The 27,875-nt window shown below is 46.1% G+C and overlaps 1 protein-coding gene across 4 annotated transcripts in view; it reads left to right on the top strand.

Moving 5' to 3' along the window:
- The window catches only part of CCNH (cyclin H), a 484,538-nt gene that overhangs the window by 151,641 nt on the left and 305,022 nt on the right, over positions 1–27,875 (top strand). For all 4 annotated transcript variants that reach the window (XM_069627590.1, XM_069627591.1, XM_069627588.1 and 1 more), the window contains exon 6: positions 6,279–6,442. In XM_069627590.1, coding sequence (XP_069483691.1) covers positions 6,279–6,442 — 164 coding nt within the window. The remainder of the gene's footprint in view (positions 1–6,278; positions 6,443–27,875) is intronic.

Below are 27,875 nucleotides of genomic sequence, written 5' to 3'. Positions count from 1 at the left end.
CTGCGAGACCCCATGATTGTATTAAAAAGCACCCAACCAATCCAAAATATCTAGTTTCTAGTTTCACATAACACATACTCGCTGCTTCTTGGGGCAGGCAAGGCCTCTTGGGACTGGAAGACCTAGAGGACTCTGAGAGTGAAACATTTTCAAGAGACCATCTTTTTATTTCAAGAACATGTTGCATTCCAATTCCCTGAGTTTGATGTCCTGATGTTTGGCTTCAGCTTGAGCTTGAAACCTTTTTAAATTCCAATTCAAGTCTCATTTTCTCAAGCGACACATATTCTGGACTCTGTGATGGATCTTGTGGGGTCCCAGTGGATAAACGTTTAGGCAAAAGGACCTGCTGGGGCAAAGAGGGGCTCCTATCCTGGGCCTGCTCTCCCTCCCCTAACTCTTCTAAGACATTGGAGTGTGACTCTGAATTATCATCCTCATTATCAATTTCCACATTTTCTGGAGTATTAGGAGTTACAGGCCTACTATCCAACCTTTAGTGATCTAACAACCTTGTTATCAATTCATTTTTCTTTCCTTTAACAGGGAGATTCCTGACTTTACACAGTTCTTTGAATTGTTCTACTTTTAGAATGAGCAGGGCTTCCTGCTTGAAGTTATTCATACTAGGCATGTTACAATTGCTATTCTAGTGGGGCCTAGCCTTGTGAGGGTTTTTAGTTGAACAAAAGTAAAGCAAACACTCAGTGCAACAACTCTACAATAGATCCTCACCACCTGCCACCAGTGTTTAGGCAAGATTGTATTCAGTACCCTTTGGGTGCACTACAGCAACCTTGACTTCTTGGCAATAGGAACCCAACCTTTGGTATAAGTCTGTACTACACAGGTTTGTAGTTTGGCTGAGCAGGCAGGTTTATATCAAGAGGGGCAATGTGAGCAGTAGGGTTGTAACAGAGTTTCACAGTGACAGTTATCCAAATGAACACTTACACTCAAGGGTTCTTGCTTAAACAATTATTCATTTATTTAACAGTCGGTTATATAAGCCTTCATCAGAAGGGTGCAAAACATGTAACAATTATAATAAACTTCAAAACAAACTCTGTTTCTCTAAATCAGATGATACCCACTAGGGATGGCACACAGACACTTCCTAGACCCTCAGGTGACTTAAATAGCTAGGACACTGGACATTGATTTATCACTGGTACATTGAGAGCACTACTGAGTTTGGTGCAAAGGATGGGTATGGGAATAGAACAAAGGTTAACAAAGAATTCATGAACAGGCAAGTACTTTTTATCCTTCCAATGTCAAGTAAATGTAACCCTTTCCTGGGGGAAAGATAAAGGCACAGAGTCATAGGTAAGAAAAGTCTTTCAGGGAGCCAGGACAGCCAATGTTAGTTGAACAAAGTCTAGGGGAGCTGAAGATCTTTGCAGGTAAGTAAAAGTCTTGCACAATGTTTTTTAGAAAGGTTTGTTTAAATAAGATTCACTTTAAGGGCCACATGCTGGGAGGCTTGTGAGGGGCAAAGATGCAAACAACTATGCAAGGGCAACCAGGACAAATCTCAACCAAGAGCAAGTAAGGCTACACAACGAGAGGTGCGTTCACTTTTTTTTTCTATCCACTTTATTTGTTGTTTTGAATGAATATACAAAGAACAGAACAGCAACACCATCTCAAAATCTTAACATTATATCCAGATTGCAAAGTTCATAACATTACCAAGAATCATATAGTACTATACTTAAATTCATGAAAACAAAGAAACTAATAGCAAACACAAAGTATTATTTTACAACCAGTTTATAGATTTTTGTCGCACAACAAACAAGACAAGACAACAATGACATGCACAACGGACAACTCTATATAGCCATTAAACTAACCCCCCCAATTAATGTAGCAGACTAATATATACATGGTACTGGACTTTGAACTGTACAATTCATTAAATGACCCCAAAAGTCGGGAATAATAACCCTCCCTAGCTTGTTTCAAAAACATAACTTTTTCATAGTGTGACAAGGTTTGTACATCCAATAACCATTCTTCCACTTTTGGTTTCTTTCTTGACTTCCATACTCGTAATATTTGTTTTGCCGCCACCACCAACTCTATTGATCCAATCCGTTCTTTCCCTGGCCTTATCCCCCCTTCGTCTGTTTGATAATAGAATTGTCGAAGAGAAAGTACATGGAAGTTGCTCCTCCGCCACAATGTCCAATCTATCTAATACATCAGACCAAAAGTCAGATACTCTTGAGCATACCCACAGCATATGCATCAAAGTACCACTGCCACATCCACATCCCCAACAGGAGTCAGTTTCCAAAAGTCCCAATCTCGCCATTCTAGATGGTGTCCAATATAATCTGTAAAGGATCCTTTGTCTAATGTATCGTAGGCCCAGATCCATTTTCGCTTGCACCCCCATGTGAAGCAGATATTCCCATTCCTTCTCAGGAATAACTGTCAAGATCCTCCATCCAAGCCTGGCGAAGCTTATCCCAAGCCTCCACTTCCGACCTTTCCATTGGCATTAACTTAGTATACTTGGATACAGCATACAGGGTAGCGTGAATAATCTCGCACATTGAGGGTCTCTCTGCATAACTTCATTCAACATTCTTGTCCTTTAAATCAAAAGAGCTTTCAAAGTCCTGTAGCATTCCCGTTCTCTACCCCTAATCCCAAAGGTTACTCTCAATCGGTCGAACGGAATCATACGACCATTCTGCCACACATCACGAATTTTAAGTATGCCCTTACTGATCCAACTTCTCCAGCATAAAGTTTTATTCATCCTTTGCAGCCCCAAATTATGCCACAAAGATGCGTCATAATGCAGTTGGAGCTGGCAGTTCTAACAATCAAGAGGTGCGTTCTCTTAGACATTACAGTACCTTTGGTTAGAAGAAATGGTTCCAGCTGGGTCTGTTCCTGTACAGCTCTGCAGATCCTTGTGTTGCTGTGTTCCTGGGCCTCAGTCGTGGGACAAGGGGGAGGACGTCTAGGGGCTCCTGCACTGCAATGGGAAGGTCAGCGGCAGCAATGGGCAAACTTCAATTCAGCGACACTTTGCGGTTTCAACTCCTCACGTCTGACAGCTAATAGCAACACTGCGCTTCTCGGATAACACTTTGGACTTTCCTCGCATCTGGTGTCCAGCACTCTGTTGAGGCGGCTCAGGCTTGGTCATTCCTGCTTCAGGGAAGTCCAGAGGATCTTCCTGGCGCTCGGGTCCGACTTAAAAGCGATCCACTCGGTTTGGTGTTCCTCTCTCTGGCACTTCGGTTCTAGCTGCAGCAGCAGTGGAAGTATAGCAAGCTTCGAAAGGATGTCCAAACAAGTTCCGAAGTTGCAGCAGGCGTCTCTTCCAAGTTCTTCTTTGGGTTCCTTTGTCCAGTGATCGACTCTGCCTTCCAAGCCAAAAGCCTCGCCTTTTATGCAGGTTTCTCCCATCCATTCCAGCCTAGCTGTCAGTCACACAGCAGGGTGGCTGTCCTTGCCAGACAGCTAGCTGGCCAATCACCTTTGGGTGCATTCCTGTAACCAAGGGGATTAAGCACAGGGAGTTCCGGCCACCTCCCTCACTTCCTGCCCCTGCCAGACATACTGGAGCTAAAGGTGGGCTTTACTCATGAATCCCACCAAAGACAAAATGAATAAAGGGACCACACCTGGTTTGGCGTGCAGAGTAAATCTCAAGCACAACCTTTCTGACAAATAATGGCGAAAAAAGAAGACGGGGCCATTTCGACAAAATGGGTACCCATGGGTGCCTTACTGCAGCTGCAAAGGCAGCCCGCGGGAAAAACACACAATGGTAGTAAAAAGTAAACCATTGCCACCAGCCATTAATTTTAGAAAGGGTAACATGAAAATGTTACATGAGAAACTAGACAAAGGGGGACACTAAGTACCCCTCCAGCACCCTATGGTAGGTTAGTGTGTGCTCGGTCTCGAAAGTTACAACATATAAGTAAAGTCAAATTCACTTCACTGCTCTTGGAAACAGTAGTTTCACCAAGAGAATGTATTTTAAACTTTTGGGAAATCTAAGAGACAAAGTGTCACATGTAAAGATGATCCCTATGGAATTTGTCAGACTCCAAAGTCAAAAGAAACAGAGTCCAAACCACAGAAAAATTACATGAGAGAGTGGGAGAAAGGTCTCACTCTCTCCAGGTTAGAAATTAAAAGTTCTAAAGTGCAGCAAAAGAGGTGGGGGTCTCTAAGGTAGAGAGGAATTAACACATTTCTGAGAGTTCTCCCTCACACCCACCCATGGCAGTTGGAAATTCTTTGTTCCACTGTCCCTTATTGCTATCTGGCATGTGGAGTGTAAGGGCGCAGACGTAAGGAGACTGACAAAGAGGTGGTATGCTGGTTGGCAGAAACATATATCTATATGCAGAAAGGAAAACCCTTTCTTGCCCTAACGCTAAGAGGGGTTTCCCTGCCTCAAGCAAAACAATGGCCCCCTTTGTCTGAACAGGCACAGATCCATGTATCCGAGAAACTGGTTCCTGATGGGATGGATCTCTTCCCCAGGTCACAATCCCTTTCCCAAAAGTTAAAGTAAAGTTCCAAAGCAGCAAAGGTTCTCTGGTTCAGAAAGAAACAAATGTTCCTGTATCAAGAGAATGGCTCTCTTCTCTTAGCTCTTTACAATGTTCACAAACCCACCAGAGGGAATTACTCTCTTCCCCTGGTTCTCTCTTGGCGCCTTGCACTGACAAGAGAATGCTTCCCGTCTTGTGGCTTTTCACAATATTGACAAACATAGCCAGGGGAATGACTCCCTTTCCCTGACTCTCTCAGCTCCGTATAGTACCTGGTTTCACAGCCAACTTGGTTCGCTACCCTGCCATGTACTGTAACTATGAAGATAAGGGATGTGGTTTTTCTTCATATGGGTGTGCTTCAGACTCCCTTTACTTTTTTAGGTCTTCTGATAGACTTGGTTTACTTTCCTGCCAAGTACTATGTGGCCTGATGTATATAAGTCTCTTTTCTCTGGTTGTTAAGGTCCTGGACCCTGTATTTCAGGCTTTTCTCACCCCTACTAACTTGACACCTGCTTTCTCTGCCCACAGCGCCTTTCTGGCAACCTGTATACCTTATCTCACGGTCCATGAGGGTTCCGGCTCCTTCTGGGCGCTGGAGTCATTTGTCTGCAGCGGCTCTACTGTGGTAGTCTTCCTCCCGGCAGCACTGCCAGCATTTGTACACTTTCCAGGCTTCAGGGACGCCTAGAGTCTCTCTCCATCAGCTCGCCATCTCTCCATCTCATAGATGGTCAGCTCCAGTGTTTTCAGCTCCCTTCTCTGCATCCTGGTTTTCTCTCACCTCCAACTCTGTTCTCTGCCTACTCTTGTGGTTCCTCCAGGGCGGGCTCGATGAAAAACATGGTCCTTCTTCCCCATTTATTGCATGCTGGAATTGGTTTGGTTTAGGTTGTCTAGTATGTTCAGGTTGGTTCCGCAGGGTATTCCACATTTCACTGCACCTCGTCCTCGTCTGTGTGGTGATGCTCTGACTCTTCACTGGGTTGTCTGTGTTCTTTCTCATCCCAGTTTCTGAGGGTCTCTTTCCTAAGTCAACCACACTATTCCTCATCTCATTATTTCCAGAGGGAGTGATACCATCTACCCTACAGAGAAATATCAAAGTGTGTGGGGTAGGTGGATAGGGTAAGTGGGTGAGATAGGGGCTACTGTCTGGTGGACATACCGTGTTCTTTCTGAATAGTCATCACTGGTCCCGTAGGGGGATTTCCCTCCCGATGAGATCCTCCCCCTGAGTACCACCCCCAGGGGGACCATCTAGTAGTGGCCTCATCTCCCTGACCTCATGAGAAGGGGCTTCCTCTATAGAAGCAGTGACAACATCCTGGGATTCATCACCTGGGTTAACAGACCTCCCTGGAAGCCTGAAAACACTCCTCAATGTTTTATCAGTTTTTGAAGGGTGTCCTAAAGTTACAATAAAGACATCAGCAAATCGTCAGAGGAACATGCTCATGCCACTTCTGCTCACTCAAAGGCTTTCCACTTGTAATGTGGATTGAATTTCCATTAGCAGTTGGCAGACTAGGATCAAGTTGTAGTTTGAAAGGGAATGGGTACATCTAGAGAAATATCTGAAATGGTACTCGACCTATTGCCTGGTTTCGCCCTCTTTGATGTGATTAAATTGCAATTGTTTTCCAAATGTAGACTTTCTTGGAGCTGTAGCCTCTGCAGTTGTGATGTTAATACTTAATTACTTGGATCTAACCCAAATGTTTTTGTGTTTGCCAGACACGCTACCCGATGCTAGAAAATCCAGAAGTGTTAAGGAAAATGGCAGATGACTTTCTTAATCGAGTGGCATTGACTGATGCTTGTCTATTATTTACACCTTCAAAAATAGCACTTACAGCTATCCTATCTACAGCATCCAGGGCTGGCATCAATATGGAGAGGTAGGGCTGTTCCATTTATCAAATAAAAAAATATTGGCTACATGAAATGTTTCTCGTATTTGCACTAGGATAAAGTAGATGCCTTTTGACAGTGTGCCTTTTTTTATTTTTAACTGGGTGTGTTCACACCAAAGGTGATGTGCATCTCTTTCCTATCCCAGAATTTCTGGGTAAAAAGCATTATAAAAAGTGTAAGAATCTCCCCTTTTTATATTTGGCTGAAGGTTTACCAACCCAACTTTTCTAAATAATTACTATTATTTTTCTGTAAATATAGAAAGAAGTTTGGGATGCTGATTCCTTCCTGTAGATCATTCATCCAGACATTTACAAGGAAGTATCAGGCACACACTGATTGGATGAATTATCCTGTTACTCCAATCGTATCACTATCTAGAAAAAATGCCCCATGCACGGTCCCTACCTCTTCCTTTTGTGCCCTCCTCTGGCTTTTACTATTTAAGTAAAATATATGTTTGTGTACAAGCTATGTGACGATCCTTTAGATGGAGCCACTTCTCCCCAGAGGAGAATCCCTTTCCATGAGGCTATGGAGGGGAGACCGCTAACCAATAGTGCCCATAGGGGTGGTAACATACGGGAGGATCTTATGGGGAGGGACTCCTCTCCTGGGGGTGAGGACGCAATTGGGAGGCGCAGCCCCTTTAAACCGCAGCCCGGTAGGCTGCTAATAACACCCAAAATCTTATCAACATTAGGTCGCATCAGAAACTATGTGTTAATGTGAAATATCGAATCCATTTGATGACAAAAGTACTGAGATGAAAAAGCACTCAAAAACCACTACTTTTGAGCTGGACAAAACTAGAGCAGCTGATATCAATTGTAAGGACGTTACGCAGGGGCCCTCCCCGCTATTTAAACTGACCAGCAAAGACTGGCTGTGTTCTTCGTCATCCTCTGACTCGTCCGTCAACAGCCGTGCAGTTCTGGCAAGCTGGAAGCTGTGATACGATCAGAGGGAGAACCAGGCCACTGAGGATGCCGCAGTGAAGCCTGGAAAACTGGTGCAAGGCTTCGGGAGACCGCTTTGAGGCTTGTCCCCAACGCTGAGAAGAGATATACCGGGACATCCGAGAAGCGTCTTGCGAGTCGGTTAGGAACCAGAGCGGTAAACTTGCAGAGACCGAGGCGTGATGGCACGACCTGTAGTGGGTGGACCATTCAGGCCGGCAACGGCCGACAACGGTGCCGAGACCGCCTACCATAGCCTACAGCAAAGCTGCATAGAGCGAGAGACCGTGGAGGAAGCAAAACATGTCACTGTGGGCCCAAGAGGTCCTACAGTTACACTGATGTGGTCCACAATAACCCGAGGTGAAGAGAGATGCAGACACCTACTAAAGGAAGAAGTTGAACTAAGAAGTGTGGACCCGCGACCTCTAGCGAACCAGTGAAACCCCAGGAGAAGGTAACTGAAACAGCTAGAAGTCCAGGAGGGGGCCAGGAGGTTACGAGACTGTAAACTGTAAAGAAAGAGAAAGCCACAAACCATTTTGTGAAACAGTTCCCAGACTAATTCCACAAATGTGTGGTGCTGGAAAGTCAAAAGGGACTCCAGCAACAGCTTCATCATCCCAGTGGGGGCAGACTAAGATTTTTACAAAATCTACGGATTGTGAAGGCCTTCCTAAGGGAGCTATTCTCCTTATTGAGATCTGTGAGAGACATTGGGGAAACCAGCTAGGAGAAGGGAGTCATTCTCCTAGCCCCAAGAGAACTTTATGCAACTGTGTATATTCTGTTTGGTTATGGAAAACCCAGACTTTTGTGGAACTTTTGTTTTGAAGAACCTGAAGGGGGCGTTTGGCTGCTTTACATCCAGAGGAAGGGAGTCATTCGCCTTGATTACGAACAGTAGCTGGACTTCATGGATTTTTGTTGTAGTGACCGAGACAGTGCCTTTTTGTTTGGACTCACATGGACTTCTGCCGAACAGTTTTCTTTAGTTAGGTAGGGGAAACCCCCTTAAAGTTATGGATGGATATATAGGTTTGGTTTTCATTTAATAAAGGTTTATAGCAACCTCTATACACCACTCGGTCAGTTTCTTCCTTCCTTGTTGTCACAGCTGCTGAGCAGCACCACAGCATAATAGCTTCCCTTAATGCAAGCAGTGTGTTACTTGGCAACCACGCATTGTGTCTACAATCCCATGCGTCTTTTCCCTCATGTTTTTTGTTCTTGCAGTCCTTCATCCCCCTCCTTGATGCATCCTAATGCACCATGCCCCACTGGATCTGAGGGAAGATATTTGTGTGCATGCATGTTTAAAATCTAATGTGGCGTGTTTTGACTGGGTGCATGTATGTGTTTGAATGAGCGTATGCGCATGTGTGAATTTTCATTTTTGTACTTCTTTGACTGCACTCAAGAATTTAAATGTGTGCATCAATGAATATATTCATGCTTGTATGTATGTGAACGTTTGTGTGAGAGAAGGACTGACTGTGTGCATATGTGCAAGTGTAATGGGTGAATGAGTTTGGCGGAGGACGCACCATCATCATGGAAGAGTTACAATGGGAATATTGCCATACATTTTGAGTACAACATCATCAGTTATTTACCTTGATTTATAAAGGCAATATTTGCATATTTCTTTGTTTGAGATCTACGAAAGTGATTTACAGCTTCAATGCATGCAAATGGGACGTAACATTATTGGTTCTGAGTGGAAATACTGTTCTATATTGTGGGTGCACCATCATGCCATGACAGGGTTTACGCTGGAATATATTGTGGCACGGGCATCAGTAAAAATGCTCCTGTGTACTGCTGGTAACCTAGCATCTATTTTTATTTTTTGTGTAACCCTAAAGAAGTAATTGTACATTGTATGCCTTGTTACCCAATTGTTCTCATTGTACTGTGTAGTTCTTAATTTCAAGCCCTTTTTTGTAAACAATTTCTCAGGGGGCCCACTCTGAACCTGCCCACCTTACACCATTCATTGGTCCATTACAAATGCTTGCTCTATGGTGATGTTTAATGCCACTCCACTGAAAATGTTCACCAGCCAGCACTGTCGCCAGCATGCACTGTCTTTGAATCATTTAGAAAACCAGTGTCCCCTCTGGGACTAACCATTGTGCACCTGCACCACAACAGCGTTAACTGCATACATTTTAGGACAGGGCTGCTGTTTAAATGAGCAGCTGAAGTGCACCAGTCGCTCCTCTCTGCATGAATTCTAACTGGAAACGGACAGCCTGCAGGCATTCACTTAGTTGCATAGTAAACAGAGAGCTCACATGGCACCATCTTGCTGCAGGCTTAACACGGCTGTCCTACTCGCTCATTCACCTGTCCTCACATTCTAATTAATTGTACCATCATTAAACTCACTTATCCATCTCTACATACATATTCAATAAACCATTTTTTCCATATCCTACCATCATATTCCCTTAAATGTTCAGTCATCCATCTACAACATGTTTTCTTCATGAATTCTAGAATGTGTTTGGCAAGAGAGCAACAGCTTTAAATGGACCTAGGTTTGTCATTTGATTTACATAAGACACTTGGCCAAACAGTATCCATGGGATCAGACTAAAACATTAGCACGTGGAAATCGTAATTGACCTCCTTGCAACCAATCGGAATGTTCGGAGTACAGTTAATAACTATTGGTATTGACTTCACTCTGAACATGCTGCCTTCAAAAGCAAACGGGGAAATCACAAAGCAATTTCCAGGCCATATTTCTTTCAAGAAGACACTTACTTAGTGAGAGGAACATTATTTTCCAGCAGAATCCTATTTGGCACACCAAATACACCAGAGAGTAAGCTCAAACATGGGAATATTCTTTTACTTTCTTAGCTAAACGGTTTACTTTTACATGAAGAATAATGCATGATCTTGTAAAACCAGATCCATTTTAACTAAGTTTGCTATTAAAATACTTAACTACAAACACTACAAAATAAAACCATATTTAATTTACTGAGTCTGCATATTTACTTTGCTCACTATGAAAATAAAGTGTTTACTTCACCAAAACATGTGTTGCCACTAACCACTATGTGCTAATAGCTTAATAGACCTTGAGAGTGTCCATTATCTATTGCGATAATGACCATTTCCTAACTTGTGGCCTGAGGCAAAAACTTAGTGGCAGGTCATTATCCTCCAATAAAGACCCCTCCCTCGGCTATAAGGCTACAGTGTTTCAAAGAAGCAAGTTGAGGAACCTCAGTGTTTGGTTCCATAGAGCTCTAAACAGCTATTCTCCACCTCTGAAGCTGAAATGGCAAAGGAGATTGTCCTGCAAATTACATCTATGCCCTGCTAATTAAAGTTGCCAAAGATATAAGTGAGATCAAGAACACTCTTGCTGTTTTATCTGGGATGAAAAATGACAGCTGTGCAAAGGAGATGTGGTGGACTATTATTGGAGTTTGCTGGGTGCTTTAGAGTCTACAATATAATGAAGGCAGATGTGAAATACCTTTGGTTGCAGAGCCTTGAGTGGAAATCAAGTAATGGACATCTCAGAGTTTTGTGGTTTATGAAAAGGGTGGTGGAAATATGTCGGTACCCTTCCCTTGTCCTCATGATCCTGAAAGAGGCTTCACCCCTGTATCCTACAAATGAAATATTATGCATGCTTGAAAAGAGTGACAAGAAGGTCGCTGAGAAACACTTCAGATACAGTACTGCTTACTCTCCAATTCACTAAGGAAAACATCCTAAACGACTCTTGTGAAGAAGAAAACAGTCATGTGGTATGGGGGCATAGATCTTATACCCCGACTATCCCAAGGGAGTGGAGGGCCAGCACAGGGCTTTTGGTGGTGCCAAAGCACCAGTTAATTAAGCAAATCGTACATCTTAATAGACAATCAACCTTGATACATGCAGTTTTGAATATGATGCTGGTGGGGAGGGGTAACCAGTGAAGCATGTGCAGTGTTGGGGGCGGTATACAGTCGAATTTGCGGGCACCTGTAATGAAGTTGACTGCAGCACGGTGTGCTTTGAGGTGGGTCCGAGTGTGGGGCACGAATCCCAGTAAGAAGGGCATTTCCCCCATTGATGTGTGAGATAATGAGGGCTTGGACAACCGTACAGAATTTTTTTGGTGGAATGAAGGGTTTGATTTTGCGAGTATGTGGATCTGTACCTATGCAGTTTGTGTCTTTTTTGTCTATGTGCTTTTGGAAGGAAAGACTACTGTCAACAATGAAGCCCAGGGATTTGGCCGAGTTTGACAGCTGAGAGGTGAATCCTTGAAGGCACATGTCATCCAGCCATTGTTGCACAAGTTGTTTGGTGGGGGACCGATGACGACAAATTAGGTCTTGGTGGGGTACAGTTTAAGGTAAGCACTTGACATCCATGTTTGGGTAAATAGCCAGGCATTCACGGAGGCGGATGATGCCATGGGCACCATTGACATTAAGGTACAGCCGAGTGTCAGCGTACTGCTGGTTGCCTATTTTGGAGTCATTCAGGGGATTTCCTAAAGGTTCAATTTTTAGATTGAAGGTGGTTGGGGATGAGAATGGAAAGGGAGTCGGTTGGAGCTGAATGAGCTCATCTGTACGACCTGGTGCCTACTGGATATGTAGGATGCAAACCTTTTTAGGACAGTTCCAGAGAAATCTATCCTGCCAGCGAGGAGGGAGAAGAGTATTTGGTGATCAACTGTGTCGAAGGCAGCTGAGAGATCTCGGAGGACTAGGGGCAACGTGTCCCCAGTGTCTGTGATTCTGAGCGCATCATCCACCACTTGGATGGTTGCAGTTTCAGTTATGCATTTGGAGCAGAATCCAGACTGGCAATCATGCCGGAGCTCAAGCTGGCCGATTTGTGTGGGTGTTTCTCTTTTTTGGGGGCAAGTAGTTGGGTCGCAACTGCTGTCTTGATAAGCTTTCAAATGTACGTGACGTTCGTGATGGGCCTGTTGTTGGCTAGGTCCTCTGGGTCAAGCAAGGATTTTTAGAAACTGAGGAGTGCGTTAAGTCTTGGGCCACTGAGTTCCTTAATGAGGGAGTATGGAATGAGGTTGTCAGTGTAAGTAGTGGGTTTGAGTGAAGCAAGTGTGTCAGAGGTTCTCGGGAAAGAGGGTGAAGACTATCCAGCAGGCAGTGCTGGGAGGGGGGTGTGGGGGATAGATGGCATGGCTCTGTCTGGTTTTGGGGCCTCATGTAACCTCTGAATAAAGACCACCTTCATGAACAAAATTGAAACAAATGTTTCTCTTATGAAGCTGTCACCTCTGTGGCCAGTGTAGGCTTGGATATGAGAAGGGTGGATTGCTGTATGGTTGGTCCAGTCGAGGGGCAAGGGGTTTGAGAATTAAAGGTTTGGGCAGGAGGTGAAGATTAGGTTGAGCGTGTGACCTTTGGCGTGCGTAGCAGAGAGTATGATCTGTTGAAGGTCAAGGAAGTCTCTCAGAGAATAGTCACTTCAGCTTTTTGCTGGTTGGGACACAGGTATGTTCAAACCTCCAAGGAGGATATTATTAGAGTAGGAAACTGTTGCAGAGGAGAGAAAATTAGGAAGGTCATCAGTTAAGTTACCACTCCCTTGAGGTGGCCTGTAAATAAGGTGGAATGTAGCAGAGTCATTGTTTGAGCATTGTCCGGCATGACAGGGATTCAAAGGAGCTGTTTATGAGGTTGGGATTACCTTGCAGGGCCAATCGCTCTATTGGATGACTGCCATCCCACCTCATGTTTTTCCTGTGCTGTCAGTATGTTGGATACTGCAACAGTGGAGCAGAAGGACATCAAAGAGGTAGGGGAGGAGGATGTAAACCATGTTTCTGTAATGAAAAGGGCATTAAGATCATTGTTGGTTAGGATTTTGGTGATAGCATCTGTTACGCTCACCTGGCTCCCACAGAGGCGTCGATCTGAACTGGACAGCTGAGGTCTCCACCAACGTGACGCGTAGAGCCGAGATGACGGACTGGACTGGCCCACCTAGCTTCGTTTGCTTGGCCCGTAGGAATATTCTTCTGCAATTGGAGAAAGGGAATTAACCACCCGTGGTGTTGAGCGTAAATCCCCCCCACCCCTGCTGTTTTCCCCACAGATCACTTTTGATGTCCCCTCTTATAGTCTCACCTGATGGTTTGAAAAGATGAGCTCTCCATCCTGCATTGAGCGCAGGGGCGCGTTGATAACCAGTTGCTTCACTGGCTCGAAGGAATTGGTGAGTTCCAGAAGAATATTGACTCCGAGATTCCCGGCAAGACGCCGTAAGTATAAAGTTCGTAAGAGTTCAAATGCCTGACTTTCACTCTTGTCCGATTCCTTGCAGGTTGCAGCTTGGCCCTAGTGGAGAGTTCCTCGTGGCAACCGGTAATATTCTGGTAAGGATTTGTATTTTCCAACACAGTTCGATAAAATAATGTCAATATGTAACCTGTTGCTTTCTCCCTTATTCAGGCGCTGAGAGAAAGTATGAAGTCTCGGGGAACAATACCTCCGGCGGTAAAATCAGGTAAGTCTATTGTGGTGAGGAGGGTTCCCCTTGTTAGTCCCTTTGTTTCACCTTGCTGTCCTTTTGTTTTCCCCTTAGGGGACGGGGTTCGGCGAAGATGCAGTGGAAGCTGCGCCGACCCGTGAAGAGGAATAAGCCCCCCGGTGTTAAAATCAGGTAAGTCGATGGGGGGGTTACTAATATTCCTCTGTGTATTCCCTTGGCTCACCTTGCTGTTCTTGTCTTCTCCTTAGGTGCCGGAGTGCGGCGGGAACATGCAGGAGGATGCGGTGGAATGCGAAGATGGTGCGAAAGCCGGTGAGTTCAGCGTGGCGCTGCAGCAGGCGAGGCGACGCGCATAAAATAACTTCTTTCTTCCAGCTCGAAGGCGCGATGGAGCGGGAATTCAGGTAAGGATCAAAGGTATTGCTCTTGTTCTAACCTTTTCTCCTTCTTTCTCCCTTTTTCTAGGAGCTCCAAACTCGAGGCGGGCGTGGCAGAAGACTGGATGCAGACTTGCAGGCACGGTGAGCGTTACGCTGCTGGATGCAGAATAACGCGAAGCGTGTGCTGCTCTTCGGGTGTGGTTTAAATAGCCTCCAAAGTAGTCCCAGGTAAGTATTCCTCCCCAGCCCCACCCGAGTAAAAAGAAATAGTCCCTAGGTAAAGTAGTCCCCTCCAAGCCTCTTTTGGCTTGGAGTTCTTGCAGCATGGTCTGCATCAGGTAAGTTTGCAGCATGGTCTGCATCAGGTAAGTTTTAATCTATGAGCCTGGCGCCTATGGTGCCAGGACTGACTCTCCATATGAGCCTGGCGCCATAGACGCCAGGACTGAACCCAAATAGCCCCTAGCAGGGGTTGTTGGGCTTGCTTGGGATAACTTGATGCCTGCTGGACTAGGTCTGGGTCCCCGGGGGTAGGCATCATCACAGCATCAGCATGTGCAACCGCTGAGCGAGCATTAACCATCATAACCGGGAAGACGTGAATAGAAGGCGCATGTTGTAGGGCTGTACAGGGGATATTGATGAGATTTTCCAAGGAAACTGTCTGGGACTGTTTGGGCCTTTGGCTGTGCAACCCCTGGAGAGTATGGGAATGGATTGTGGTGAGTTGAGCTATATGGGGATATTGACCTGATGTAGTACGAGCAGAGTAACTGGTCCTGTTGGGGCCAAGGGCCAAACTGGTACTGCCCTTCATGTCAGATACCCAGGCAGGAGACACTCTGTGAACTAAGTTAAGAAGGGAAAGGAAGAGGCAGGCCTAAGCGTGTGGGTGGTGTATAGCTGATGTGACCTAGATCCACTTGCACCAGCTCATCAACTGCAAAAAAAGGGGCTGGAAGGCTGCTTAAATAGGGGTATAAAGAGTGGCAAAACAAAGGCACCAAAAAGATTAGCAGTGATTTACAGGTGGTGGAGTGAAGGTCGCGTGACCTAGATCCACTTGCACCATCTCACCAACGGACATATTTAGATTACATGTGTATATTTCCACTACCTGCCATTTTTCAGCAAGATCGCCCTCTCCATTGCAAATAGATCATTGATGCTAGCACACCATTACCTAGGGTTTGGGCAATTCTGAATGTTCATCTCCTTTCATACTTTTTTTTGCGTTGTCACCTTCCTAAGTGATCTATCAGGTCCCTTGTTCCAAACCATCTACAGCTCCCAACCACGTTCCAGAGGAGCTGCACCCTCCCACACCCCAAAGCATATGCATCAGTGAATCAGATGCATCAAGATGGTGGTTGTACCCATAGTGAACTACATACTATGCATACCCCATCAAGGTACACAGTGAGTTTTTGTTAACACTAACCTGATGCTGAGGGGGACGTGGTATAGAGCACAGAATCGGGTCTCGACAGACTCGCAGCAACTGGAGAGTTGGGGGTGTCACCAGAATAGATTTTTGGTGAGAAGAAAGTCTTATAGACCCGTTTCGAGCCCCTGAAACGTCCCGCAGTGAAAACGCAGGCAGAAGCCTCAAGATGGCCACAGCCTGCCGAAACCCGGGGGGGGGGGCAGTCCTCAGTCCGTTTAAGGCACACTGAGGCCTTTGGGCGAGTTGCACTATATAAGCAATCCTAATAATAATAATTAATAATAATTAATAGCGAGGACATCGCAATCCCGCCAGCACCTGAGACCGTGCTGGCGAAAGGGGTTTCCTCCAACCCAATTGGTGCCAATCGGATGCGAAAGACTACCTGGAACAGCAAAGGCAACTGCACTGCAGTAGTGAGTAGCGCTGGGTGAAAAGGCAGGAGCGTAGGACCTGGGCCAGATCCCCTGCGCCTTAGCATCCAGCCGGCAGCGGGTGTGCCTCCCCCGTACGCCTGAGGGTACAAAGCGCACAAAGCAGGGAGGAAAGGGGCCTCGACATCCCCGGATCGGGACTCCAGGTGCCTCGGAGCAGAGCAAACCTCCTCCCCCCTCCTTTTAATGAAGAACGGCACGTGCTGCCGGCATGAAGAGCAGGCTATAATGAGGGGAAAAGGCAGTGGGAAAAGAAGCAGATGCGCTGCGGAGCGGGTCCGGGTTGGCACACCTGGAGCAACGCCTCCACATGAAGTGGAATGAACGGCAAAGGTATTTGGAACCCCCAGAGGCCCACTAGGCAGCCCTTGCCACCCACAGCAAGGAGAGGCAAAGTCACAGCATGTCCGCACCCCTCTGGGAAAGGAGAGCGAGCAGGCAGGGCTGCACAACAGAGGGGACAGGAGAGGCCCCCTCGACGGGCACTAAAAGAGGTAGATCCACCCTCTGCTGCATAATATCTTGCTCTTGCCCCAGAATTGAGCTGGGTAAGGGAAAGGACAGAGAGCCCATGCACCCCAACCTATGGCTTTGAAGGTACACCAGGGGACGACCATGGCAAAGGAGAGCTAGAGGGGCCAGGACCTGAACAACCAAGTGGCCGCATAGAGGTCAGCACCCCGGCAGCAAGGCCACAGCCAGAGTTTGCAGTCGGTGTTCCGACGAGTGTAAGCAGAGGAGGATCCCACCCGGGCACACCTACCAAGACAGCAGGCACGTAGCCATACTGTATCGGGGCCAAGCACCACAGAGCTGGATGGACACACTGTACAAAATCAGCCCTCATCACATTCTTCTGCGCCAGTTCCATCCTTAGCAGCACACCTGGTAAAAGTATGGGGGGGAAAGGACAATAACCGAAGATGGACTCCTTCACAACGTTGATCGTATGCTCCCAGACAGCTTCTCCAACAGCAAGGGTAAATCCAGCAACAAACTTAGAACACAGGCCTGCAGGCTCCCTGCTAACTCCCCCACCCCCCAGTGTAAAGGTGGGGCGCGCACCCCAACCACAGGTTGACTGTCGACCCTCCCTGTAGAGGTGGGGCGTGACAAGTTGACAGGCGCACAAAGAGCAGGTATTGCACACAAGATACCCTCATGTTGGAGGGGAAGTTGGAACTTGATTCTTTTAGTTTGAAAGTTGTTCTCTTGGGGGAGAATGGAGAGGATCCAGGGGAAGTTGAGGAGGGGGGATTTGTTTTTCCACCAAAGTCAGAAAATTTACGGGCCCCTGGTCATCACCACAGAGGCCTCAAGCGAACCATTAAAGAGAACATGGAAAGGAGAAAATGGACGGCAAGCAAGGGAGTGGGGGGGGGGGTCAACATCCAACTCGGAGCAGGGTACAACAAAGACGGGAGCTATACTCAAACTGGGGTGGGGAGAGATGGGACAGGAGGGCTGTGGGTCGGGAACCACTGGCTTAAAAAGGGCAATCTCACAATAATAACTTGGAATGTGGAGGGATGGGGAGAACCAAGAAAAGTAGGGAAAATACTGGGCTCTCTGAAACGGTGAGGGGTACAAGTGGCATTGCTACAAGAAACGTACATGACTAAACCGGGGTTCGAAAAAGTGAGAGCGGCCTGGGCCGGGAAAATGTATGGATCACACTTCTCAACCTACTCTAAGGGTGTCCTAACACGGATAGCTAGAGGGACTTCACTACACATCTCCAAAGCTATTTGAGATGAGGAAGGTAGGACATTAATCCTATTAGGCACTCTAGAGGGGAGGGAGATCGGCATTATAAACTCATATGCCCCAAACATTGATAAAAACTTTGGGAGTGGCAAAGCTGCTGTGGGGGGGGGGGGGGGTCATAAGTATAGAGAAATAAAGGAGTGGACTTCAATTGCCCACCACATTAATAATCGGACAGGTCGGGACCTGGGGCAACACATAAGCCGATGGCAGTGCAGTCTCTGAGTAGAGTCCTATCGGACCCAGACCTGTGGAGGGAGCAGAGAGGCGATGAGCGGGGATACTCATTATTTTCCCATCCCCAAGGCACCCACTCCTGCATAGATCTCCTTTTAGTGGAAAAAGACCACTTCACGGAATTTGGGTTACCGTATACCTGGGGGGAAAACACTTATCAGCCCACGCTTCCCTGAGGACCACACTGAGATGTGGGGGGAAAGTAGAGGGGTGATACCCAGTGGAGGCTTAGAGCGGAAGCAGTTTGGGATAATATTTATAGGGAGGACATACAACAAGCCATTGTGGAGTATTTTGACACCAACGAAAATTTGGTAGAGGTTTACGGATTAATGTGGGACGCATTTAAGGTGACTATCTGGGGGAAGTGTATCGCTACCACTCACGGTGTGTGGACTGAACTCCCATCCCGCCTAAAATATTCTGAAACCAGAATACAGAGATTGGAGGGGGATCTATCCAACGTCTCTGCATGTGGAGCAGAGCTACTGCGAGAAAGGGGATTGAGAGCCGAAGCGCAAAAGAAACTAGGGAGCCACGATTATGCTCAGTATATTCAACGTGTACATGGGGAAAGGGGATAAGGCGGGACGGTTACTGGCCTGTCTTCTGAAGCAGGAGACCCCGAAGGACATAGTGACTTAGTTTGTTACAGACAAAGGGGAGGAGATTAGGACACAAGGAAGTTGCTAGGTGGGGATGGCCTCCCCATGGAATTTTAGGCGGTGTACGCAGATCTTCTGGTCCCCAAATTGAAAATACTCTACTGTTAAGCAAGGTTGTATGCAGTACCGTTTGGGTGCACTACAACAACCCTGACCTCCTAGCAATAGAAACCCAACCTTTGGTATACACCTGCACTACACAGGTTGGTAGCGTGTGGAGCAGCCAGGCTTATCTCTAGAGGGGTCAGTGTGAGCTATAGGGGAGTTACACAGAGATTCACAGTGGCCAGTATTCAAATAAACTCTTACACACAAGGTTTCTTGAGTAAACGATTATTAATTTATCAGTCAGAATAAGAAGGGAGCAATATAAAACACCACACAAATATACTTCAAAAGTACACATTCTTATTTATCTAAATCAGAAAATACCCATTTGGGCTGACACACAGGTACTACCTACACCCTCAGGTGACTTCAATAGCCAGGGCGCTGTTGTCATTAATATATCGATGTTGCATTTAGAATATTCTTAGGAGTCGGGTTAAAGAGAAGAGTGTTCAGAATGAAACAAGTATTCATGCAGTTATTCTTAAGTAGGTAAGTAATTTCAGTACAAACCCCAATGCAAAGTCGGTTAACCCTTTCCTGGAAGGAAGGCAAAACACATAGGCAGAAGAGAGAAGAGCCATTCAGGGAGCCTAGGCTAGTCGATGTTGAGCAGAGGTTAGCAGAGGTCAAGGTGAACTGAAGCACTTCTTGCAGGTAAGTTAAATGTTAATGGTATTTGTACCAAGCACCATCACCAACAGAGTTAGTCCCCAGACGCCCTGGCGGATCTGCAAATGAGAAGGTGGGATGGGTTAGTAGGTGAAGCAGGGGTAGGATAGTGAGAGGAGTGGTGTTCTGTTGGCAGCTTCAACTCTGTATACACCAGTTGCTGAGCTTCAGTGCGAGTATCGGATCGAAGTCAGTCCTCAAGTGCTGTTGCTGTTGCTTATGTGTTGTTGCAGTGTTATGAAGTGCGTGCGGATTGTTGTGCGAGAGATGCTTGTGTGAGATTTTTGAGTGAGAAGTCTGAGTTTTTTGTTAGTCATGGTATGAAGTTTAACAGAAATTCAGAAATCTGTCCGAGTGCAGCGCTCGCCAATCCTCCCAATCTCATCAGGGTGGGCAAAGGGGTTACGTCTGGCAGGGTTTGGTTTATGTGAGGCGCTCTCTGTGCTGTTCTAACGCGCTCTGTAAGTGTTCTGATTGCTCCTCGCTGTTCTATTCTAGCGAGCTCTGTAGGTGTTCTAATGCTGATGGATTGATTGGTTTATAGTCATAAAATTGACTGAAAAAATGTTGAAAGTCATAAAATCGAAAAATAAATGTTGAAAGAAAATCGAATTTCTTTAATACGTTTTATAATCGAAATGGGGGGTTCTCCCCAAACCCCCCCTTTTTTTGTTTTTACCTTTTTTTTTTTTACATCCGAACCCCAAAAAAAAATATAAATAAAAGAATTCGATTTTTTATTTTTATTTTTATTTTTTTTTTACATTTTTTTTTAAATTTATTGTAATTTGACATTTTATTTTCGATATTATGACTGACCACCGGATTGATTAATGTGGGTTGGGTGTCTATTCTCCTCCTTGGGTGCTGGGGTTGGTGTAGTGGACTCTTTTCTAACAAACTTTCTATCTAAATGCGTCTGTCGGTTTGGATATGGTAAGTCCAGGGTGGGAGTGGATGAGTCATTTAAGGGCTTTCGTCTGGGTCTGAGTATGTGATCAGTCTCTGGAGACCTCCTTTTGTGGCTATTTCCCATGATATCTTATGGTCTGTCGTGTGCTCGGTTCTTTGGGTTCAGTGTTTGTCCATTTTGAGAGTGGCCGAGGTTGGTGTTATTTTCATCGTTGTTTTAATGGGGTGGGCATTCGAATGCGTCGCTGTTGTGGTTACTCTGTGAAGAGCCATGATTTGAGGAGTTTCCTGAATGCTAGGTGGTTTGTTGTGTTTCGTATATTCTTGGGTAGATCATTCTAGGTTTTTGGTGCCTGGTGAGAGAAAGCGGATCCTCCGAGTTTTCTTCTGTTATAGGGTTTTGGTTCGAGGCATATGGCGGTGCTTGATCTCAGTTTATTGCTTAGGAAATCTGCGCCTTGTTTGTGTATTGCTCTGTGCGTGATGCACATGGACTTGAATTTTATTCGCTGTTTTAATGTTTTAAGTGGAAAGTCTTTTCAAATGTTTAAAAGGTCTTGGTAGAATAGAAGAAAATCAACGTAGGGCCACAAGCTGATTAGGCTTGTGAAGTAAAGAAGCTGACAGCAACTCTACACATGCAACCAATCAAGTCTCCAACGAGGACAAGTGGCTACACAACAAGAGGTAAGTTCTCTTAGACTTTATAGTACAGTATAGTGCAGCAGATGACTTCTGTTCCTGTGCAGCTCTGCAGATCTCGCTGTTCCTGGGCCTCAATCGTGGGGACACGAGGGAGGACTTCTGGGTACTCCTGCAATGGGATGGTCACTGCTCGCAACCAGCCAACTTCAAGCAAGTGGCTGTTCGGTGTTTCAGCTCCTCGTGTCTACCGCAAATATCAACACTGCGGTTCCTGGCGGTCGAGATGGGCTTTCCTTGCTGCAGGGGTCCCGTACTCTGTTGAGGGGGCTCAGGCTCGGTCAGTCCTGCTTCCTGGGAGTCTGGAGGATCTTCCTGGAGCTCTTGGCCAGCTTAAAAGCAACACACACAAACTGGTGTTCCTCTCCCTGGCTATCCGGTTCCAGCAGCGACTGCAGTGGATACTTGACCAGCTTTAAGAGGATGTCCAGGTGACTTACTTTGGAGTTCATTGGTCCCACCAACTGAAAGGGAGAAGTCGTCATTGCAGGGGCTTCTCTGTCGATACGAATTTGGAGTTTCAGCACAGAAGCAGGGCTTCACCGGGCAAACCAACGGTCCAGGAGTTGCAGCAGGCGTCTTCTTCATGTTCTTCTTCGGATTCCTTCGTCCAGTGGTCTACTCCGCCCTCCAAGCTAAAAAGCCTTGCGTTTCACTCGTGAAGCCTGCCAAAGACAAAACTAACAAAGGGGCCAAACCTGGTTTTGCGCGCAGAGTAAATCTCAAGAAGGACCTTTCCTCAAAGAAATGATGAAAAAAGAAGACTGGGGCTATTTTGACAAAAATGGCACCCTATCGTTTATCGTGGCTGTGAATGCAGCCCGCGGTAAAATCCCATAATGGTAGTAAAAAGTAAACAACTGCCACCAGCCATTCAGTTGGGAAAGAGTAACATAAAAATGTTACATGAGAAGCTAGACAAAAGGTATTCTAGGTAACCCCTCCACCACCCTATTGTAAGATAGTGTGTGCTGGGTCTAGAATGTTACAAATGTAAGTAAAGTCAATTTCACTTTACTGTTCTGGGAAACAGTAGTTTAACCCAGCAAAGGTATTTAAACCTTTGGGAAATCTGAGCGACTTCCCGGTGTCACTGCACTGAAGGTGCTGTGTGACACTATGTAAAAGATGATGCCTATGGAGTTTGTCAGACTCCACAACCCAAAAAAACACAGTGTACAAAATCACATTAAAATAAATGAAAGAGTGGGAAAAGGGTCTCACTCTCTCCAGGGTAAGAAAATCAAGTCCTCAAAATCCAGCAAAGTTGCTGGGGGTCTCTAAAGTAGAGGGAAGCTAGGGTAGAGGCACATTTCTGAGAATTATCCCCAACATCTACGATAGGGTCTTTCATTCCGGAATGCTATACGGGAAGCAACAATTGTGCTACTTTCAAAGCCAGGTAAAGAACCACATAGATGTGAGTCATACCATCCCATCTCCATACTCAATGTAGCTGGGAAAATCCTGGGCAAGGTCCTGGCCAACAGGCTCTCAAAGTACATCGGGGGGCTGGTGCATCACAACCAATGTGGCTTCGTAGATGTGAGAAACCCGACGGTAAATTTGAGGCTTCTACATTATATTATGGAGAGGGTGATGGGATGGGGGCAGGGAGCTGGCCGTGGTAGCCATAGACGTGGTCCAAGTGTTTGATTTGGTTGAGTGGGAGTGGCTCTTTCAGACGGTGACAAGACTAGGGATAGGCCTGATTGTGCTGCAGTGGATAAAGTTAATGTATCAGAGCCCCCTAGCCAGGGTGAAAACTGGTGGCGAAATCTCCCCCTAATGGCGACTGGAGCAACGCACACAGCAGGGCTGCCCCTTTTCCCCCATCCTTTTTGCCCTAGTGCGAGAACCCCAGGCAAACATCTTCAGGGACCGATTTAGAGACACTGGAATCTCAGTGGATGGGCAGGTTCCTGTTATTTCCTTATGTGAGAATCCAGTCAAGGTGAGAGAAAGCAGTGTGCCTGTGCTGCAGTCTGGCATGATTTTGGGCATTTCAACGTAATCTTGTATTTCTTGCTCTCTGTGTCACGCTAGCCTCACTACCTCCGCACCCGACACTGCTTCCTTGTTTCTGGGCTTATTCCTGCCTCCAAGCCCGCCCCTGTACACCGATTGACCCCCTGTGCCCATATCATACAACACACCAGGGCAGCCCACTGCCCATTGCAGACCCGCGCAGCTAAGGGTCCCAAGGCAAAGTATATGTCTATGTATATTGTCATCATTTACTGTTAATGCACCCTGTAACCATCCTGAAATGTGTAACTGTAACATGTAAGCTTAAAGTATTCTTGAACACGCGCCCGGATACCCTCAGGTCTGGCGTGCGCTATAAATAAATTAATAAACAAACAAACAAAGGGCATCCCCTAAAGAAGCAGCCCCACAAGGTGTCTACATGTGTCAGCAGGGGAAGCAGGCAGCCGTCAACCAGCAGCAACCGACAAGGTAGGCAAGGCACAAACATTAGAACAGCCATCACTGTTCATTATTAAACTACCCCACCATCCATATTTGCCTATAACCCTCTTATTGATTTTTACAACACTAACACCACTTATCTACTACACTTAGCACGCTGCCCTAGGTCATCCATAGTTGATCACTAGATATCCTTCAGAAACCCTAACCTAGATGCGTTTTCAGTGACTGCTATACTTTGAGCTTTGGCCTCTCTCATTTATCCTGATTTTTCAAGTTAGCCATAACTCGCATGTAGACTGACTGTGTAAGTTAGCCTGATTGTGCAAGTTAGCCATATGTCGCATTGAGCCTGATTGTGCAAGTTGACCTGAAAGCGCTATCACACCGACTGTTGGGCCCCCTTATTAGGCCTCCCTCCCTCTATCCAGATGCCTCAGGCATAAGTTTGCTGCATCTACTCTTCTGACCCTGCAAACCAGGCGTCCCAAATCAAATCATTATTTGCATACTGGCATAGTGTTAATGGTTGCTGCATTCACTGTTTTGCCCTATCGAAATGAAAGAGTTAATGCATTAATTACTGTGCCCCTACTTGGGCCTTTCTCCTTCTATCCAGGTGTCCCAGGTCTAAGGTTGCCACATTTACTGCTGCAGCCCTCTACCTAGGTGTCCGGGATGGAAGTGTATTATACGGACTGCTGTGCCCCTCCTTTAGGCCTTTCTCCCTCTAGATGGGTATCCAAGGTCTAAGATCGCTGCAATTACTGTTGACCCCCTACACCGGTGTCCCAGACCAAATAATTATTGCATTGTCCTTTTCTCTCTTTAGCCCTTTCTCCCTTTATCCAGGCGTCCCAAATCGGAGGTATTGCACTGACTGCCGTAACCCGCCTCATGCCTTTCTCCCTCGACCCAGGTGTCCTAGGTCTAAGGTTGCTGCATTTACTGTTGTGGCCCTCTACCCAGGTGTCCAAGAACAAAGAGTTATTGCATTGTCTATTGTCCCCTCTTAGGCCCTGCTCCCTCGCTCCATTTATCCAAGCCCACTTTAGGCCTTTCTCCCTCCATCCAGGTGTTCCAGATCGCAAAGCTATTTCGTTGATTGTTGTGACTTCTTTAGGCTTTCCTCCCTCTATCCAGGAAGTACTGTTGTGCCGCCTCTCTAGGCCCCGCTCCCTCTGTCCAGGTATCCCAACCTAGGTGTGACTGCTCTGACCGTTGTGTCCCTAGTTAAGCCCCTCGTTAAGCCCTTCTCCCTCTATCCATGTGTCCCAGATCGAATCACTGTTGTGTTGACAGTTTTGCCCATATTTAAGCACTCTCCCTCTGTCCAGGTGCCCCAATTCTACGTGTGACTGTATTGACTGTTGTGCCCCTCTCTAGGCTCTAGGCACCCCTCGCCCACCCCGGTCCAGGCAACCCAACCCAGGTGTGTCTGCCCAGACCTTTGTGCACCTTATTAAGCCCCTCTCCCGCTAGACAGGTGTCCCAAGGCTTGGTGTTACCTCACTGGGCATCCTAAACCCCCCCCGCCCCACCCCCTAGCTAATCCAGACATCTCCATCCAGCCGGGTGCACACATCGGAACCAGAAGGAAAAGACCACTAAAACGAAAGAACTGTGAGGGTTTACCACCCCCTGTTCAACAACCATAACCAAAAGGACCTCCAAGATAAATAACAAAACCACATAGGAACCAAAAAGGAAGAAGCAACAAACAAACCAAACCACAAAGTTCCTTCAACTGAGGTCTCAGCTATCCACAACCTCAACAAATACAAACAACAACATACCACAAAGAGCAAAGATAAAACCTGAAAGACCAGGAAAAAAACTAATCGAAAACCGATGCCCACCCTTTCCAAACATCATGCCTCACCACAAGAAAGACTAAGAAGCCAGAACAAACAAAAGAAATAATAAGAAAACCTAAACCACTCAGGAAGGAACCAACCAGCATGATTCCACAACTCTGAAAAACTTGGCAAAAAACATCCCAGATGGCCCGAGGAAACATGCAAATAACAGAGCAAAGACGGGCTACATTGCGCTCTATCTCTCCACATACGACAGCCTGGCAAGCAGAAACGGCACAGCAACACCGTACCGACAGCCAACAAGCTTCACAAGCACAGACCCCACCAACATATCCAAAGCAACACAAGAACTAATAAACCAACCAACCCGGTCTCGACCTTGGGGCAAGTTGGAATCCATCACCCTCTACACGCCCCACATCACGAAAGACTGGAACAACGGATGGGTACCTACCCAATTTACCACCCGAACAAACGAAACCAACCAACCCCACCATAAACCTTCTCTGTCTACTCGACGAAGAGACATATCAACAAAGGACCAATCTGCCCAACATGTTCAACCGGGGAAAACCCTCTATGACCTCCTCAGCGAAAGAGGCACAGACATGCTCTTCCTCTCAGAAACCTGGTTATCAGACAACTCCAATGCCATCATGAACGAAGGAATACCGAACAATTGTAAATGAATACACCCCAACAGAGAACACGAAAGAGGAGGCGGAAATGCAGTCATACACAAAGAACACTTCCGAGCATCTCAAATCATCACAACCAACGCAGAAGACTATGAATCCCTCCTCATCAAGGTAGAACTCAACGACCAATCCAACATAGTATTCCTCCTTATCTACAGACCGCCTTCTTACAACCCCAACTTTGCAATGAAACTCACTCTGCACATTCCTGGAAACTTTGCATTTCAAGCAAATAGTAAATGGACCCACCCACGACGCCGGACACGCCCTGTAATTTTCTGCAGTTAAGGACTATGTGCGCTACCCACACCAATGATATGGAGCGACCACTACTTAATACCATTCTACATCACATCCCAAACCCGCCTACCATCCGGGAAGGAAGCACTCCATACCAGCAAGAAAAGAAACAAAGTACCTGGACCGAGAGGCCCTAGCAAACCTTCTCTACTCAACCGCCCCAAGCGTAAGAGGACCAAGCAGAAGACACTCAACGATTGGATCACCAAGGCCCTTGACCAATTAGCACCAGCTAAAACATCAAAGCAACTGGCAGAAAAATGGTTCTCAGAAGAACCAACAGAACTAAAAAAAAATAATCCCAAAATGGAAAAAAAATTAGAGAACAATGTATATAAAAATTAAATATCAAAAACCACTCAAACTATACAAAACAGCAATCCTCAACGCAAAAAAGTTCTACTATGCCACAAGAATAGAATCGACAGTCGACAGAAAGAACTCTTCAAAATCAACAAAGAGATTTAAAAAAGTCTTCATCACCCCGACACAAACATTTTATGACAACATCACCAACCACCTGAGAGCAAAAATAGACACAATCCAGGAGACCATCAAACTAACCCAGGCAAACACAACCACGTCTGCTGGACCACAGACTCCGGAAGAAACAAAAAGATTACAGCGATACTCATCTGCCTAGATCCAATCTCAGAAGAAAACTTCGCCACAGGATCCCCAAGGGATCCCTGTCCACCAGATAGCTTCAAAGTAATCACAACAACAGAACCCTGGCGACACTCTTCTGGAACCTAACAAATCTATAACTCAAAAGAAAATAGTACCATCCTCCTTCAAATCAGCATACATTAAATCACTGATGAAAAAGGCATCAGAAAGTGCAGAAGACCCAAGTAACTCCCCCACCTCTCCTTCCCCCACAGAACCATCCCAATCATATCCCTGCTACTCACAAGAATAGACTACGCAAACAGTGACCTAGGAATGGCGGAAAGACTTACCAAGAAACTCCAAAGGGTGCAAAATACAGCAGCCAGGATCCTTTTAAGACTAAAAAGAGTCCACATCACTCCAGCACTGAAAAGCCTACACTGGCTACTAGTAAAAAAGTGCATCAAATTGAAACCACACTGCATCGCCCACCAAGCCTTGCACGGACAAGGAGCGGAATTCCTCTAAGACGAGATCAGCGGGTATCGCCCAGGAAGGGAACTAAGATCCGGCAATGAACACTAATGGGGGCAAAGCACTAAATAAAAAAATGAAATTCGGCGGAACAGTGTTCTCCGGTCCAATTGTTAACATCTGGAACAACATGCCAAAAGTAATTAGAACCACAGAAGACCACATTACCTTCAGGAAACTGCTCAAAACCTGGCTATTCAGCAGACAGTGACAACCTAGAAGGGACACCGGTAACAACACCACAG

Source organism: Ambystoma mexicanum, chromosome 6p, assembly GCF_040938575.1.
Source record: "Ambystoma mexicanum isolate Mex_15411 chromosome 6p, UKY_AmexF1_1, whole genome shotgun sequence".
Lineage (NCBI taxonomy): Eukaryota > Metazoa > Chordata > Amphibia > Caudata > Ambystomatidae > Ambystoma > Ambystoma mexicanum.
The sequence above is the reverse complement of the archived record's forward strand: the minus strand, read 5'-3'. Positions and strand labels throughout refer to the sequence as shown.